The following is a 14,255-nucleotide window of genomic DNA, read 5'->3' on the forward strand; positions in this document are numbered from 1 at the left end:
TGTTATTGTTATTTCTCTTCTTATCACAGTTATTGGGCGTTTATTTTTGTCTCTCTTGTTATTGAGCTTTACAATCGTCTACAACCTTAGAACTGCTTGTGTCTGGGCTTTATGTATCACATTTGTTCAAGCGCTTACGTGATCCGCTACAACAGGCGCTGCAACGCCTGAAACATCTTCCGTAGTATAGTGGTCAGTATGCAAGCTTGTCACGCTTGAGACCCGGGTTCAATTCCCGGCGGGAGAGATCCGCCAGACTTCCAAGAGGTCGCCCTTCTTTTTTTCTTTTTTCTTTTTCTTTTTTCTGAATGTACTTTTGGTACCTTTTTTTAGGGCTAATTGTTTAAGTTGCCACTTCTCCTCGGCACGGAGCTGTCATGTCGATAACTCCGCGTGACGGCCTCGTGGCAGCGGACAGCGACGGAGTTGATGCCGGCAGCTTGACTCGAAAACTTGCCCAATTCGGTAATTTTCCCAACTAGATGAATCGAAATACAGTGGCTGACATTTGGACGGCCATGTGGCTAGTGGTCTCTTTAGAATATGTTAGTCTTATGCTTCTTGTTGCATTGCCACCACGATTGGAGGAAAGGTTTGTTGATGGGGTGATTCGAGAAGGATGTCTCGTCTCTTGATGCGTTGTTCTGGAAATAGTTTGTCATCGCTCGTTTAAAGTGTTGTGCAAGCCAATTGACAAACAAAATCGGGTACAAACTGCACGAATGCCCTCAAGTAACGAAGAAAGGTTGAACGCTTAAAAGGAGAAGCAGCAACGACTTACCAGCTGGCTCAAAGACGGCGGCTGACCTTGTCAATCGTGGCTGAATCCGATATTTGGGGATCGATACGCGGAGTTGTGCTTCGGTAGCTATGTAATCAGGTAATAAAACGGACGCGGACGGCAAAGCGGGCAGAGACGGGGTGAGATCTCACCCGAGAAGTCTCAACCTCACCTCAACTCTAGCTCATAAGCAACTCTGAGCCATATAGTTGCCGAGATAATATGCCTTCCGACATCCCTCGTTTAAAAGCCTGGCTGGCAGATGGCTGATACCAGTGGCTTGCTCGGTCTATGAGACAAGGCGCACCGAAACATTCTCTCAGCGAGTTAGCTTCATGCGCAGACTCACTGTGGCCCCTCAGCTTCAGCCACATCAACTTCCAAGAGCTCGGAACTTGGGATTTTGTCAGCGAGCATGAGAAGCCAGTTATGTAATTCCTCTTAGCCGGCGGAGATGAGAACTTCGGAACTCAGCCAAGCGTGGCTTGTTCCAGACCAGCAGCGACTGGCGCCTCGCCAACTCTTGCTCTTGTCGTTTCGGTCTGGGACGCCCTCTTCACTAGTTGAAGTATAGTCGACTTGGTCGATTATCAACACGAGTGTGCTTGGCGATGTCACCGAGACTCAAAATTCTTCAGCTTCATCCAAGATGGCCAAGCGTGGAAATAGAGTTTCATCCAAAACCGACTTGCCACACTTCATACCAATGCAGTGGTTTGGGTTTGGGCTCAAGAACGATGCAGTGAAATATAATAGCAAATGGTAAGGGCGTCGCGTGAGGCCGTTGTCGCAGCCTCTCTTTCGTCTCCAACACTCGAAATAACGACGCCATACCATCTATCAAAATGCGTCATGCACGGCGACAGTAACCACGCAATAACAAGCAGTATCTTCTCATGATCACGCTCATGTTTGGATTGGTCGGCATCACTGCGTCGCCTTGTTAAGATGGCGCCTGTAATACGACCGCGCAGCTTCGGCACTGGCGTCGAGGGCATCGACTGGACTGACTTGACCATCATCATTGTCTTCCTCTCGCTGGCCCTGTACAATGTTCTCGAGCTCCTTTGCATCATTTGGGGCACCTTCAAGCGATATGCCGGGCTGTACTTCTGGTCCTTCCTGATGGCGACGGTCGGAATCGCGTTGTCCTGCATTGGGTTTTGCATCAAATACTTTGGACCTGTGTCACTCGGTTACTTGTCATGCACACTCAGTTTGATGGGATGGGTGTTTATGGTGACGGGCCAATCATTGGTTCTCTGGTCTCGATTGCATTTGGTGCTGAGGAACCAGAAACGCCTGAAAATAATCCTATACATCATCATCATCAATGGAATCGTCTGCCACGGCATGGTCATCCCGCTGGTATACGGATCTTTCTCCTCCAACCCAGAAATCTTCCAGACGCCGTACAAAATTACCGAAAGGATCGAAATCATCGTCTTTTTCTTGCAGGAGATGATGCTGTCTAGCTTCTACATTTTTGAAACAATCAAGCTGTTGCGGATGGGAGGCAGCCTTGGAAACAGGCAATCGAGTCGTCGCTTACTTAAGAATCTCATCCTCGTCAACGTCCTCGTCATGGTCCTCGATATTACAATTGTGGTCCTCGAATTTGCGAATCTCTACGACTTCCAGATATCATATAAACCGTTCGCCTATAGCATCAAGCTGAAGCTCGAATTCACCGTTCTGAATCGCCTTGTTGAGCTGACAAGTGGAGGAAGGCCGATGAACTCAAATGGTCAAAGCGCATCATCTAGTGGTCGCAGCAATAGCACTGGTTCAGCCATCTTGGAGTCCATTGGCGGTGGCTCATATCACGCGTATGCCAAAGGCGGATGCACCGACAACTTGCACAAGCCAACGCCGTCAGAAGTCGAGAATGGGAACAGGGTCATGATGACGACGGCCATCACTGTTCACTGAGAGAAGATATCTCACGACGTTGATAGCCGATATAAGAAGTCCTCGGAGGACTCGGAGGACTCGGCAAGTGGCACATCTAAGGAGTCGAGTGAGGATAGCGAGGAGAAGTCATCATCTCAAATCGATCTAGCGACGAACAGCGGCTTATAGAAAAACTAACGGCCTTTATTGTCGGATTACTGTACGGAGTATGGATGTGTAAATGGAAATGGTATATAGTATTGTATATAATTTGCACGCAAAGCAGAGGCGAACGACGTGCTCGTCATTTGCGAAGTGCACTTCTAGCGGTATTGGAAGACGAAATAATCACTTCCTTTGTGGATATTATATTACGTTTCTTTTCTTGGTGTTTTCATGGCCTGTCGCCAATAATCCTTAGGACTCCAGTTGGGCTAATTCGGCTATTCCACCCCAGTGACAACGTCGTAGTCCGAATATCACAGCCGAAGAGATCCATGATACCTGCTGCTATCGCTACTTCTTCCATGCTAGCATCTGATGTTAGGAAAATGATATGCTGACCAAACTGAAACTAACATGGGCATAGACAGGAATCCTGGCCCAATCATGCGACAACTCATGTCAAAGGATCAGCAAGTGGGTGGGACTTTTCTTCCATGGCCGCTTAGACTTAAGCTTGTAACCGACGGAGCCCCGTTCCTATTGGTGAGATTTTACGAAACTCATAGCCGTGCAACCTGACAGCGCTTAGTTTGACGGTTGTCACTGGGCAGCCAACAGACACGATGTCATTCCTAGCAACTGTTCTTCACTTGCGCACAAATTGTGAGACCAATTCTTCTGAAGTCTACAATTTGAAGAAAAAAGGAAATTCCATTGGGATTTTGTGACAAGATTCCTTTTGGTATCGGGCTGATGCTGGCCAGAGTCGCGCTCCCTGTAACTCTTCAATTTCACCCTGGGCTTATGCCTGCCTCTCTCCCTGCATTAGCTCGAATCCTTCCAGTGCAAAGACTACAAAAACAAGATGTTGCAAGGCAGTTTGATGCTATTTCCAGTGTGTCCTAGCCTGATTGTCGTTTCACGCACAATGATGTATAGGTAGGATTGCTAATCGGATGTCTCGATATTTGATCTGCCATGATGGCCGGCGCTTAGGCTTCTGTTTCTCTACTCCTTAATGTTTTCTTCGCGGGTGTCATTTGGCTGGATAGGCGCATTTCACTATGAAGACGCTCATTTTCCTCGGCACATTCGTACAGCTGCTGGTCCCCTGCTCGGCAGCTCTCAAACAATGCTACTACCCTAACGGAAGCCCGTCAAGCGATTTCCCATGTGACCCCAACGCGAAACAAAGTGCGTGCTGCGGCGGAGGACTTGGAGCTGCATGCCTCTCCAACAAGCTGTGCCAATCGAACGATGGGAATATTATTCGGGGTTCTTGTAGCGACAAGAACTGGAACTCTCCCGAGTGCGCCAACTTCTGCCTTAGTATGACATCAACTCTTTGCTCCCCCTTTACAGCTTAGTCTGTTCATCTGGGTAGTTTGGCAATCCGGTAGATGATTGTGTCTAACATGAATGCGATTGAATAGGTGCGGACACTGGAGGAACCGATCTAATATCCTGCTCCAACGTCACCAACACAGACACATCGTACTGTTGTGATCATACAAACGGTTGCTGCAATAGCGGCGCCGGCCGATTCAACGTTTTGCCAAAAAATCCACAAGTATGGGCGACATGGGATAATGGAGCGACCGTATACAAGGTTGTCGGTACCGTGTTCACCGGCACTCCATCAACTACATCAAGAGCACCTACAAGAGCAACAGCCACAGCAACTACAACAAGCGCTGCCCCGACAAACTCAAGCCCGAGCCAGAGCGACCAATCTTCCGGGCTGTCTAGCGGAGCAAAAGCCGGCATTGGTGTCGGTGTTGCAGTTGGAGTAATACTCATTGCGGTGGTTGCATTTTCGCTCTGGAAACTTCGGCAGAGGAAAGCATCTGCCGGCAATGCAGCTCAGAGACCAGTGCAAAAACTAGATAGCCAGCAAAAGACAATGGCTGAGCTGGATGCTCGAGGGAAGCTGAATCAAGAGCTTCGACCACCGGCAGAGTTAGCAGGGTGACGAAGTTCTTCTTGAACATTAATATCGCGTATATATCTAGACTGAATTAATAATTTTTTAGCGATGCCAAACAGTATTTGGCAATTATGTTTACACGATATTTCATGCATACTGAAGTAAGGAGAACAGCATCATCTATCCAGGCGGTTTAACGATCTGCTATTATCGCCATATTGCTTTCTTCTGGGATCTGAGAATATATGTACCTTACAGTTAGAAGACAGACTTACATCCTCTACCTACCTGATGTGGTATGTATAAAGTGGCGATGAATTATCGGTGTCTGATAGCTCCTAAGACGCGTTTGCTATAAAGTAATTTTGGGCGTTAGATACTGAATAACCATTTTTTAATGTGGTTTGTTAATTACTATCGCTGTAATATGCGAAAGCATTTGTAACCATCAGCGGTTGAAGAGAAAACGCAACCAAGAGCTGAAGGAGATCGAGCTAAACAACCGGGAGCAAGGCGAAAACCCTCTCGGATCTACAGGCACCAATAGCTCGTGAACAGCCACAAGTATTTGATCCGGGGAGGTGGAAGCGCCGAGACCTTACACACCTATTCTAACACCTCCATAGGATGGAGTGTGCCATCCAGAAAAATTTGCCGCCATGGCGTTTAGATTCAGTAGGCGAGGATGGGCGTAGGCAACAGCTTCAACGGTAGTCTCGGAAATGTTTTATGCATATATAGCCCAGGTAGATAACGCCATTGGGTTATTTTATTCTCCGTCGAGAATTAGGTACCGGCTAAATACTCATCGAAATGGTGTGAATCTCGATGCATATGGTTGGACGATGGACCGATGCTTTTATAGTAGCGGTAGTATTCTGCTACGCTTACTTTTCTACGAATTTGTTTCGATTCACCATATGCTAGGAATAGCACTCTATGACGGGTCATCGGCATTATAGCTACTATTGTATCAAGCAATTGTATAATAAATTAAGGTTAGTTTTCCGAGTGAGCCGCTGCATCTCGGGCGGCAATCTGGGGAGCATATTAGCAATAGATGAGAAATCCCCAACTCCCGCAGGTCACTACCCAATGGCGTTAGCTTTCCGAGGCAATTTCCTCTTCCGCCCATCTACAGCATATCGAAAGAAGTAAACCATCGAGTGCTGATTGGCGCTTAGTAAGTAACGGGTGTTACGACACCGTATCAATGAGAGCATCATAAACCTAATGACCAATATAATCTAACTTGTTAACTATGATTCGAGTTGGTTTGGACAATTGATTTCATGACAGGTGTTATATGACCTTGTAAAGATTACACGGTTGATACCTGCCATAAAAATGCGTATTACATGGCTGAATAGTTTGATTCGTTTTGGATCATCATCGGTACAACGTGACCCAAACAAGACTTAATTATAAATGATTAATTTGACAGACACAATTCCTTACATGCTGATCATAGCTTGCATGGCAACAACCCCACGAACTAGAGCTGCACCTCAACTACTTCCGACCAAGATATCTCCACTTATTCAGTAGAGATCCCGTATTCGACGTATGATCTAGCTTCAAGGGGTTGAAGAAAAGAAACCCGGATAGATGCGGTAGTTGATGAATGGAAAGAAGTGATTCATGTTGTGGGCTCCGATTTCGCTCGGGTTATCTATAAGATGTATGCCTCCAGGCATTCTCTCTGCATCATTTTGCACCAAACAATTACTGCTATAACATTCTTCCGACAATTTTATTCGAACCAGATTTGTAAGAGTAGTTACTATGGAGTATCATCCTGAAACCTCTGCCCTACATGCCGACGACGAGTTGGATGTGACCAATGATGTGGCACCTCCTCTCCATGTGGCAAGCACTTTTCGGTTTCCCTCAGATCCTGCGCAACTCGTTCCATTGAGGCATCGAAATGTAAGTTGTAAATACATCAAAATTCCTCTATATACCGAAGACTGACTGAAAGATTACTCATAGGCAGAAGACAAAAGCCACGTTTACGCTCGTCTGACAAATCCCAACACAACCAGATTCGAAACACTACTTACGTCTCTTCTTAAGGCGCCCTCATTGACATATACATCCGGACTGGCAGCTTTATTAGGCGTATTGTTTTGTCTTAAGCCTCGTCAGATATCCATTGGCAAAGGATATCCTGGATGCCATGGAACAATCGCGCTCGTCAGTGGCCTAAATGGAATGAAGAAGCTGCCTCTGGATTGCGCAGCAGAAGACCTTCAGACAGGAGATGTCATCTTCCTGGAGACTCCTGTCAATCCTACTAGTGTCGCTATGAATATCCAGGATTTTGCTAATAAGGCACACTCGAGGGGAGCCATCCTAGTCGTGGATGCCACGTTTGGCCCTCCAGGACTTCAAGACCCATTCCTGCATGGTGCCGACATTGTACTTCACTCCGGGACCAAATATCTTGGAGGACATAGCGACATGCTCTGTGGTGTCGTTGCAACAAATAATCGAGAGTGGTATACGCAGTTGAAGAAAGAGCGGTTCTTCTTGGGCGGCGTGATGGGCAGTCTTGAAGGCTGGCTTGGCGTTCGCAGCATGAGAACTCTTCATCTTCGAGTTGTACGACAGAGCGAAACGACTACAAAATTGGTTAAATGGCTCAGCACATATCTCAAGGCTGATGAAACTAGTGGGGTGCAAGAAAAATCGGAATCACAAATTATCAAGGCCACTCTCGCCAGCATCACCCACGCATCTCTTCAGGCGGCTGACCTGGAGCAAGGGTGGCTCAAGTCTCAAATGCCTAACGGCTTTGGACCCGTCTTCTCTATATGCCTAAAATCTCGAAATATGGCCAATAGATTTCCAAGCAAGTTGAAGTTATTCTCTCATTCAACTAGTCTTGGAGGAGTTGAGAGCCTCATTGAGTGGAGGACAATGACAGATCCTGAAGCCGATCCTACGCTTCTTCGTATTAGCATTGGAGTAGAACACTGGGAGGATCTTAAGGCTGACATATTACAAGCTTTGAAGGCTGTCTTACAAGAGGAAAAGGAATAATGGATAACGGCGATATTCTCTTTCTTGTAACTGTTGCTATGTTGCAGTTGAACCGAAACAAGATTTTCTTGCAATGTGACAGATGTGATGCTTGATATTACTATAAAAATTCTACAAAACATATTATCTTTGATGCTACATTGCAAAACAAAACATATTATCTTTGATGCTACATTGCAAAACAAAAAATATCTATTTTTGATGGGCTTCTATCTAAGCTTCTTAGGTAACTATAGTTACTACATGTAAGCTTTGCTATATGAGAGTTACACCAAGTAGTCGAGTTGTTCATCAAATAGCACCATTGAGCTACTCCTGATAAGTAAGCAGCAACTTTGACGTCTCAGTTGACAGTAACAGTCGTGGGCTTGGAAACATATGTATCCGCCAACGAATGCTGCTCGTTCAAGCTTGCATCCACCAACTTCGGGGCAGCAAAGATGACGGAGCTTCCCATAACTGGGGCATATTTCTTGACTGCTACTGGACGGAGTCCAGCACGGTCAAGAATAGAATCCCACTGTGACGCAGTCCGCTCGGAAGATCCAAATAATGTGTACATCTGGAGATCAAGACCTGCAGGCCAAACATGAGATCCCTGATCGGCAATGACAACCTCATCGATTAGCACCAGTGAATCAGCCGACATGGACGGGACAATGTTAGACAGGATCTGAGCCGCCTTATCGTCATCCCAGTTGTGGAGAATGGCTCGCAGGTAATAGTACTTGGCTCCTTTAACCATAGTTAGTCGCTTATCCAAGTTAACACACTCGAGACATAAGACTTACCCTTGACGGGCTGTGTGTTGAAGAAGTCATGTGCCATCAGCTGGAATCCCTTGACGTCCGAGGCATTCTTGATAGTCTCCTCACGGTCCTGAACCACCACTCGACCAGCCAGTTTAGGATACTTGGCCAGTAAATGCTTTGCTTGGTGGCCAGTGTTACCGCCAATATCCACGAATACCGGACCTTCGTGATCGCTGATCACAGTAGATTCGAGCGGAATCACATCGAGACAGTTACCTTCTTTGGGGATACCCATAAGGCTTTGGAAGTCCTTCAACAGGTCTGGGTGCTGCTTCAACCAAGGAAAGAGGCCCAGTTCCGTATTGAGGCCTTTTTGAAGAGCAGAAGCCTGTGATCGGTTTTGGTATCCCGTCTCCTTCAGGAAGTCGGGCAGCGCTTGGAAGGCAGGGCTGCTGACTGCATGGAAGAAGCGCATGGGGCTCTCGATTCGAGGATCTGCCAAAGCGTACGTCATCTTCCTGGCTACATATTGGTCCGGAGCAGTCTCTGCAGCAAGGCGATTAGCAACCAAGTAGCGCATGATGCGGCCAACAAGAGTCGGGTCAGCCATGGTGGGCTTGGCCAGCTCCTCGGAAGACAAAGGCGTCTTGCTCTCCGCTAGAGACTTGAAGACTCCAAGATCACCACCAATCTTAATAAGTGCAATTTGCCGACCCTGTTTGAGGAACATCATTAGTAACACGTCGATGACAAGTAATATTGTTTTTCTCTATGTACTTACAGCATTGAGGAAGCGCAGCATACTGTCGTAAGGAGTTTCAAGTTCCTCTGCAGATTCTTGCAACGACGCAATCAAGCGGTGCCTGTTGGATTCGTCAAGGGATGCTGGCGGAATACTCTTTTCGGAAGCCACGAGGCCTGCCACGAGACTTGCAACTGACTGATCTTCATTTTTGCTGTTCCCATTCAAAGGCTTGTCCCCGTTAGTGGCATTATCGCTGTGAGCCTCGCTGCTCCCATTCGTCTCAACATGACCATTTTGCAATGCCTTCTTTACAGTCTTCGATTCGCCATTGAGGAATGAAAGTGGGTCATGACGTGTGAAGCTGACTTCTGCTTTCTTAGCCACGGTCAATCCTAGTTGACCGTGCTCAAGGCGTGGGGCTAGACCATCAATAGAATCAAGAGTGAAGTTGTCAATGTTGAGCGAATCCTCCGGGCGGACCATGCGACGTCCCTTGAGTGTCTTGAGAATAGACTGCTCTTCAGGTGTCAGCTTCTTCTCAAGTTCATCGAGAGCCTTGCGGTTGCTCTCATCGTAAGCATCGCCATCGAGGCCGAGTTCCTTGAGCTTCTTCACCAAGGCTTCCTTCTCCTCGAAGGAGACATGGGCAAATGCTTTGAAGCAGAATTCTACAGTCTTGGAAATTTCGGCCTGGGTCAGCTTTCCTCTGGCGTCTGCATCAACTTGACCTTGGATAACTGTAATAGAGAATGTTAGAATGCTCAGGCGGCGTAGAAGAATAATATGGAATTGACATACTGGGTCTAAAGAGATCAAATGCTCTTTCAAAGGTCTCCTCATCGAAGTCATTGATAACAGGCTCGTCTTGAGACCTGATCTGCTTCAATGCACTCGAGACTACCACGAGGAAGCGAGTGTAGCTCTCGGCTGTCTTCTTATCGTGCCACGATGAGGCAACTTCCTCACTGCAATCTCCTCGAATGGCCGCAGCGATTGTTGTAGCTGCCGACAGACCGCCTGAAAGAGCCAGGTGTACGCCCGAGGAGAAAAAAGGGTCAATGAAAGAACCAGCATCTCCGGCGATACGAACACCCGGGAATGCATATTTCGAGGCACTGTAGGACCAGTCAGACGCTGACTTGATGTCCGAAACGAGTTCGGCGTTGGCAAGTAGTTCTTTGATGCCGGGAACGAGGTCCAGAGATTCAACGTAGAAGCCTTTGGAAGATGGCTCAGCCATTTTTCGCTTCTTCTTGGCGGCCATTTCCTGGTTTTGAACAACTCCAACTGAGTGGCGGCCATTGTGGAGAGGGATGAACCAAACCCACCCACTACCGTCTAAGGAATAGTAAAGATTTGTGTTAGTAAATCATCTCTAAGATTGTAACAGAGAGTTCAAATGACCGGAGCATACCTTTGAGTGCTTCGAAGTACGGTGCGCCCTCTTTGTGCGTTCCAACACCATGAACTCCGCCATTCTTCCAATAGCCCCAGCTAGCAACATTCTTGAGGCCCTGGTTATATGATCGATTCTTCAGATACTTGGTGCTGATCAAACCTGCTCGTCCTGACGCATCTACGACGTAGTCAAATGAAACTGTGCCAGAGCTGCCATCTTTGCGAGTCCAAGTGGCGGATACGGGGCGACCCAGGCTCTGAGAGTCAAAAGTAGCTGGAGCAAACTCAATGGAGGCTACCTTGGTTTCGTCAAATGTCTTGACGCCGCACTCCGCTGCATGCTTGAACAGCAACTCGTCTGCCTCGGATCGAACAACGTTCCAGGCGTAGCCTCCAGGTCCGCCGGCTGCGATGAAGTCCGTGTCTGGGATAAGAGAGTTTGTTTAGTCAATGGTTTATTACTTATTGTGGCTAAGGAAGTAATGATCGCCAATGGCTTTTGGGGACTTACATGTTTCTGGTCGAGTCCAATTGAGACGGAAAGCACCGCCTTTCTGTTCTGGGCGTCAGCCAACATTTCTCTCTTTCCTTCTCTTCGTATATTCTGTTCTACGGTTAGATAGCGCAGTGGAAAATGAATACCTTGATATTAAACCCATGGGCATCCCACTTTTCGTAGGCATCGATAAATTTGAGAAAGTGTCGCATAGAGGGAAGCATGCTTTCGCCAATGTGATATCTGATATATGCGTGAGATAATCCCTGGTTCAAGTGCTATCTAGTGATACCTACCTCGGGAATTTTTCTGCCTCAAGGAGGACTACTTCGATGCCCTCTCGAGCAAGAGCCGAAGCAGCATAAGAGCCTGCTGGTCCGCCACCAATTACCAGCACCGTGCACTGTTCCGGAATGGTGGCCATTTTTGTAAATGTTCAAGAAGTTGAAGAAATAAGATATTCTATGTGTTTAGTTGAAATCAAAGCAATGGCTGTCTATTCTGCGCTGGTGTTTGTTGTTGAGTGTGAACGTGAATGAACGGATAATGGAAGCATATATACTGCTCTCATTCAAGCAATGGAGATTGCAGTCGAATGTGGAACATCGTCTACATGTTGCCTTCATGATTGATGCTGTACAGGATTCAGTCAGGATGCTGACATGCTGTAAATTCTGGTGGCTTTGGCGTTTGTCTCAACATCCTACAAATCAATCCCACATCCTGTCGGAAGGATTTCGGGACGTTGTTTTTTGAGCCGCCTAGCAACAGCCTTGCTTATTCTCGGAATCCGACCTCCATCTTTTACGCTGGACGACCTCAACAGTTACGCGACGGCGGTAAAATCTGACACGGCAGTTGTTAGGTTTCCTGATTACCATCCAATACAGAGATAGGGCGGTAACACTGGGCGTCAAGCCTCATTCGAATTGCAACACGCCTGAAACGATGTAGTTGTCAGGATCAAGTAGGGCTGCCAGTAGTTTAGACCGCTCTGCTCGAATTTAGTGACATGCCAGCCAATAGAACCCTCACACACACGCGCCAATTACTTTGTGATTAACCTACATGTTGTTATTGCGTAGTTACTATAATGAGGAATCATCGATAGACGTATGGATCCGAACTTAAGAGGATTTTATTAGGAAGGATTAAGATATCCTTGGCATGGTCTGGGGGAGCACCAATGCTGATCACTCACACCGCTACCCTGGATTATTTTGGTCTTCACGTTCAAAGTCTATAACCTTTTCTCAGCGGTGCACACATCTCTGTATGCATTAACGATATGTCTCATAATTCTTTCTTACTCACTTTCTGAATCGGTAGTCGCTGTTCGCTACTACCATCTCGATGCCTTCAACCACCAAACCCAAGGGATTTTACTCGTCCGGCTTCTGGACAGAGTATCTCACAACACAGCGAAACAAATTGCCTGAGCTGTCCGAAGTTGATGATGATATATCTGATTGTATCGTGCGATTTCTCGGCGGTAATCCAGGAGACATGCAGCTTCAGGGAACCAACACCTATCTCGTTGGTACTGGAAATACTAGAATACTCATTGACACTGGAGAGGTAAGTCATTTACTTCTTCCTCGAGCGTTATTACCATGTCGCCGCTTATCAGACAATCTGCATTTTAACTCTCCTTCACTCAGTTACTCAGTTATCTACTATTTTCACGCATAAATCAAGCGTATTATTTCTATTAAATAGAATCTACTAAGCTAACAACAAATATTGACAGGGACTTCCTCAATGGGCCGTGAATTTGACCAGATACCTCGAGGATCATGACATATCAATTTCTCATGTTCTTCTAACGCACTGGCATGGTGATCATACCGGAGGTGTTGCGGATCTTCTTGCCCATGATCCTACCATAGTGGTCTACAAGAACCAGCCGAATAAAGGTCAACAGGCCATCAAAAATGGTCAGATCTTCCAAACTGAGGGCGCGACTCTACGAGCAGTGTTGACGCCTGGACATACCACTGATCACACTTGCTTCGTACTGGAAGAAGAAAATGCATTGTTTACGGGAGACAACGTATTAGGCCACGGTTACAGTGTAGCTGAGTGCCTGGGAGACTACACGACCAGTCTTCGCTTCATGGCAGGCTTGAGATGCTCTGTTGGCTATCCTGGCCATGGAACAGTGATACGTGACCTACCGCGTAAAATGGCAACTTATATCACGCAGAGGGACTCTAGAGAGCAACAGGTCTACGCAGCATTAATTCAGCAGGCCTCGTCTAGTGGCCAAGACAGTGGTAGAAGTAACAGTAGTAGTAGTGGAAGCGACTCTGGTAGTGGCGATGATGAAGATGACAGTGAGATGGGCCTATCGACATCTGACATAGGTCTCCGTTTATACGGAGAAGTCTCTAAGGACGCTGCAACATTTGAATCAGCTCTAAAGCCTCTTTTGAACCAGGTGCTGTTCATGTTGGCAGAGAGCGGCAAAGTTAGCTCAAAGTTAGTAGGACCAGATAAGACTCGACACTGGTTTGCAAAGGGTGTAACCTATTAGATAACTTATTGATACTTCTTCTTCATTGTCTAATCTCAAACTGAGTAAATAGTAGTCTGTGAAACTATCAAAACGGCCATAACAGAAAGGGGAGAGGTGAACTCGTCTCTGAAAACTCGCCCATTTCACGCCCACAGAGGTAACTGTCGACGGATTCCCGTAGGACCCGAGAGAAAACAGGACAATGCACCGAGTCGGATTCCGAGCTTTCGATTATAGTCTCTCTTGACAGCAGTGTAACAGAGTGAGATGTGAGTCTGAATTGGGCAAGCCGCTTTTGGCTTCAAGTGGTCGCCTCGGCTGACGTTTCGAACACAAGGCAATCCTATGTAGGAATCATTAGCACACGGCTTTGAACCTCCTATGTATTATACATATCAAAAGATGAGGCGAAATTGAGGTTCATGTGTTAGATCACTGAAGAAATTGGGATTTAATAGTCCATCCCGTCCCTCTTCAGATCTGGGACTGGTCACCCATCTCCATCTCCTTGTCATAGAAATTTCATTTTTCATAC

At 46.8% G+C, this 14,255-nt stretch overlaps 5 protein-coding genes and 1 non-coding gene across 6 annotated transcripts; 5 read left to right on the forward strand and 1 right to left on the reverse strand.

Annotated features, from left to right (window-relative positions):
- Nucleotides 1-175: 175 nt before the first annotated feature.
- On the forward strand, nt 176-247 carry M431DRAFT_t136. The gene has a single exon. It is a non-coding gene; the product is annotated as a tRNA-Asp (tRNA).
- Nucleotides 248-1,354: 1,107 nt separating this feature from the next.
- Nucleotides 1,355-3,030, forward strand: M431DRAFT_510377 (hypothetical protein). The gene has a single exon (XM_024919461.1). The coding sequence runs from the start codon at nt 1,730-1,732 to the stop codon at nt 2,711-2,713; it is 984 nt and encodes a 327-aa protein (XP_024771857.1). The 5' UTR covers nt 1,355-1,729; the 3' UTR covers nt 2,714-3,030.
- Nucleotides 3,031-3,903: 873 nt separating this feature from the next.
- M431DRAFT_497484 (hypothetical protein) lies at nt 3,904-4,811 on the forward strand (the record flags this gene model as incomplete). Its single annotated transcript, XM_024917603.1, has 2 exons — nt 3,904-4,168; nt 4,273-4,811. 2 exons carry the CDS (start codon nt 3,904-3,906, stop codon nt 4,809-4,811), a joined length of 804 nt encoding a protein of 267 aa, XP_024771858.1.
- Nucleotides 4,812-6,551: 1,740 nt separating this feature from the next.
- On the forward strand, nt 6,552-7,811 carry M431DRAFT_91293 (hypothetical protein; the record flags this gene model as incomplete). The annotated part of the gene is made up of 2 exons (XM_024924246.1): nt 6,552-6,695; nt 6,759-7,811. The coding sequence occupies 2 exons, from the start codon at nt 6,552-6,554 to the stop codon at nt 7,809-7,811; spliced, it is 1,197 nt and encodes a 398-aa protein (XP_024771859.1).
- Nucleotides 7,812-8,012: 201 nt separating this feature from the next.
- M431DRAFT_148063 (hypothetical protein) lies at nt 8,013-11,833 on the reverse strand. Its single transcript, XM_024912767.1, has 8 exons — nt 11,499-11,833; nt 11,349-11,445; nt 11,218-11,260; nt 10,723-11,130; nt 10,107-10,646; nt 9,345-10,045; nt 8,603-9,278; nt 8,013-8,546 (listed from the first exon to the last, which is right to left on the reverse strand). The coding sequence occupies exons 1-8, from the start codon at nt 11,624-11,626 to the stop codon at nt 8,155-8,157; spliced, it is 2,985 nt and encodes a 994-aa protein (XP_024771860.1). The 5' UTR covers nt 11,627-11,833; the 3' UTR covers nt 8,013-8,154.
- Nucleotides 11,834-12,555: 722 nt separating this feature from the next.
- M431DRAFT_91454 (hypothetical protein) lies at nt 12,556-13,738 on the forward strand (the record flags this gene model as incomplete). The annotated part of the gene is made up of 2 exons (XM_024924265.1): nt 12,556-12,780; nt 12,953-13,738. The coding sequence occupies 2 exons, from the start codon at nt 12,556-12,558 to the stop codon at nt 13,736-13,738; spliced, it is 1,011 nt and encodes a 336-aa protein (XP_024771861.1).
- Nucleotides 13,739-14,255: the final 517 nt, after the last annotated feature.

This window comes from Trichoderma harzianum, assembly GCF_003025095.1.
Source record: "Trichoderma harzianum CBS 226.95 unplaced genomic scaffold M431scaffold_10, whole genome shotgun sequence".
Classification (NCBI taxonomy): domain Eukaryota; kingdom Fungi; phylum Ascomycota; class Sordariomycetes; order Hypocreales; family Hypocreaceae; genus Trichoderma; species Trichoderma harzianum.

What these genes read in the sequence shown, in the direction of transcription:
- M431DRAFT_510377 (XM_024919461.1), top strand. Translation starts at nt 1,730, where the DNA reads ATGGCGCCTGTAATACGACCGCGCAGCTTCGGCACTGGCGTCGAGGGC.
- M431DRAFT_148063 (XM_024912767.1), bottom strand. Translation starts at nt 11,626, where the DNA reads ATGGCCACCATTCCGGAACAGTGCACGGTGCTGGTAATTGGTGGCGGA. An exon ending in GAGGCAGAAAAATTCCCGAG is followed by an intron (nt 11,446 to 11,498) that starts GTAGGTATCACT and finishes CGCATATATCAG; the next exon opens with ATATCACATTGGCGAAAGCA. An exon ending in CAACACACAGCCCGTCAAGG is followed by an intron (nt 8,547 to 8,602) that starts GTAAGTCTTATG and finishes CTATGGTTAAAG; the next exon opens with GAGCCAAGTACTATTACCTG.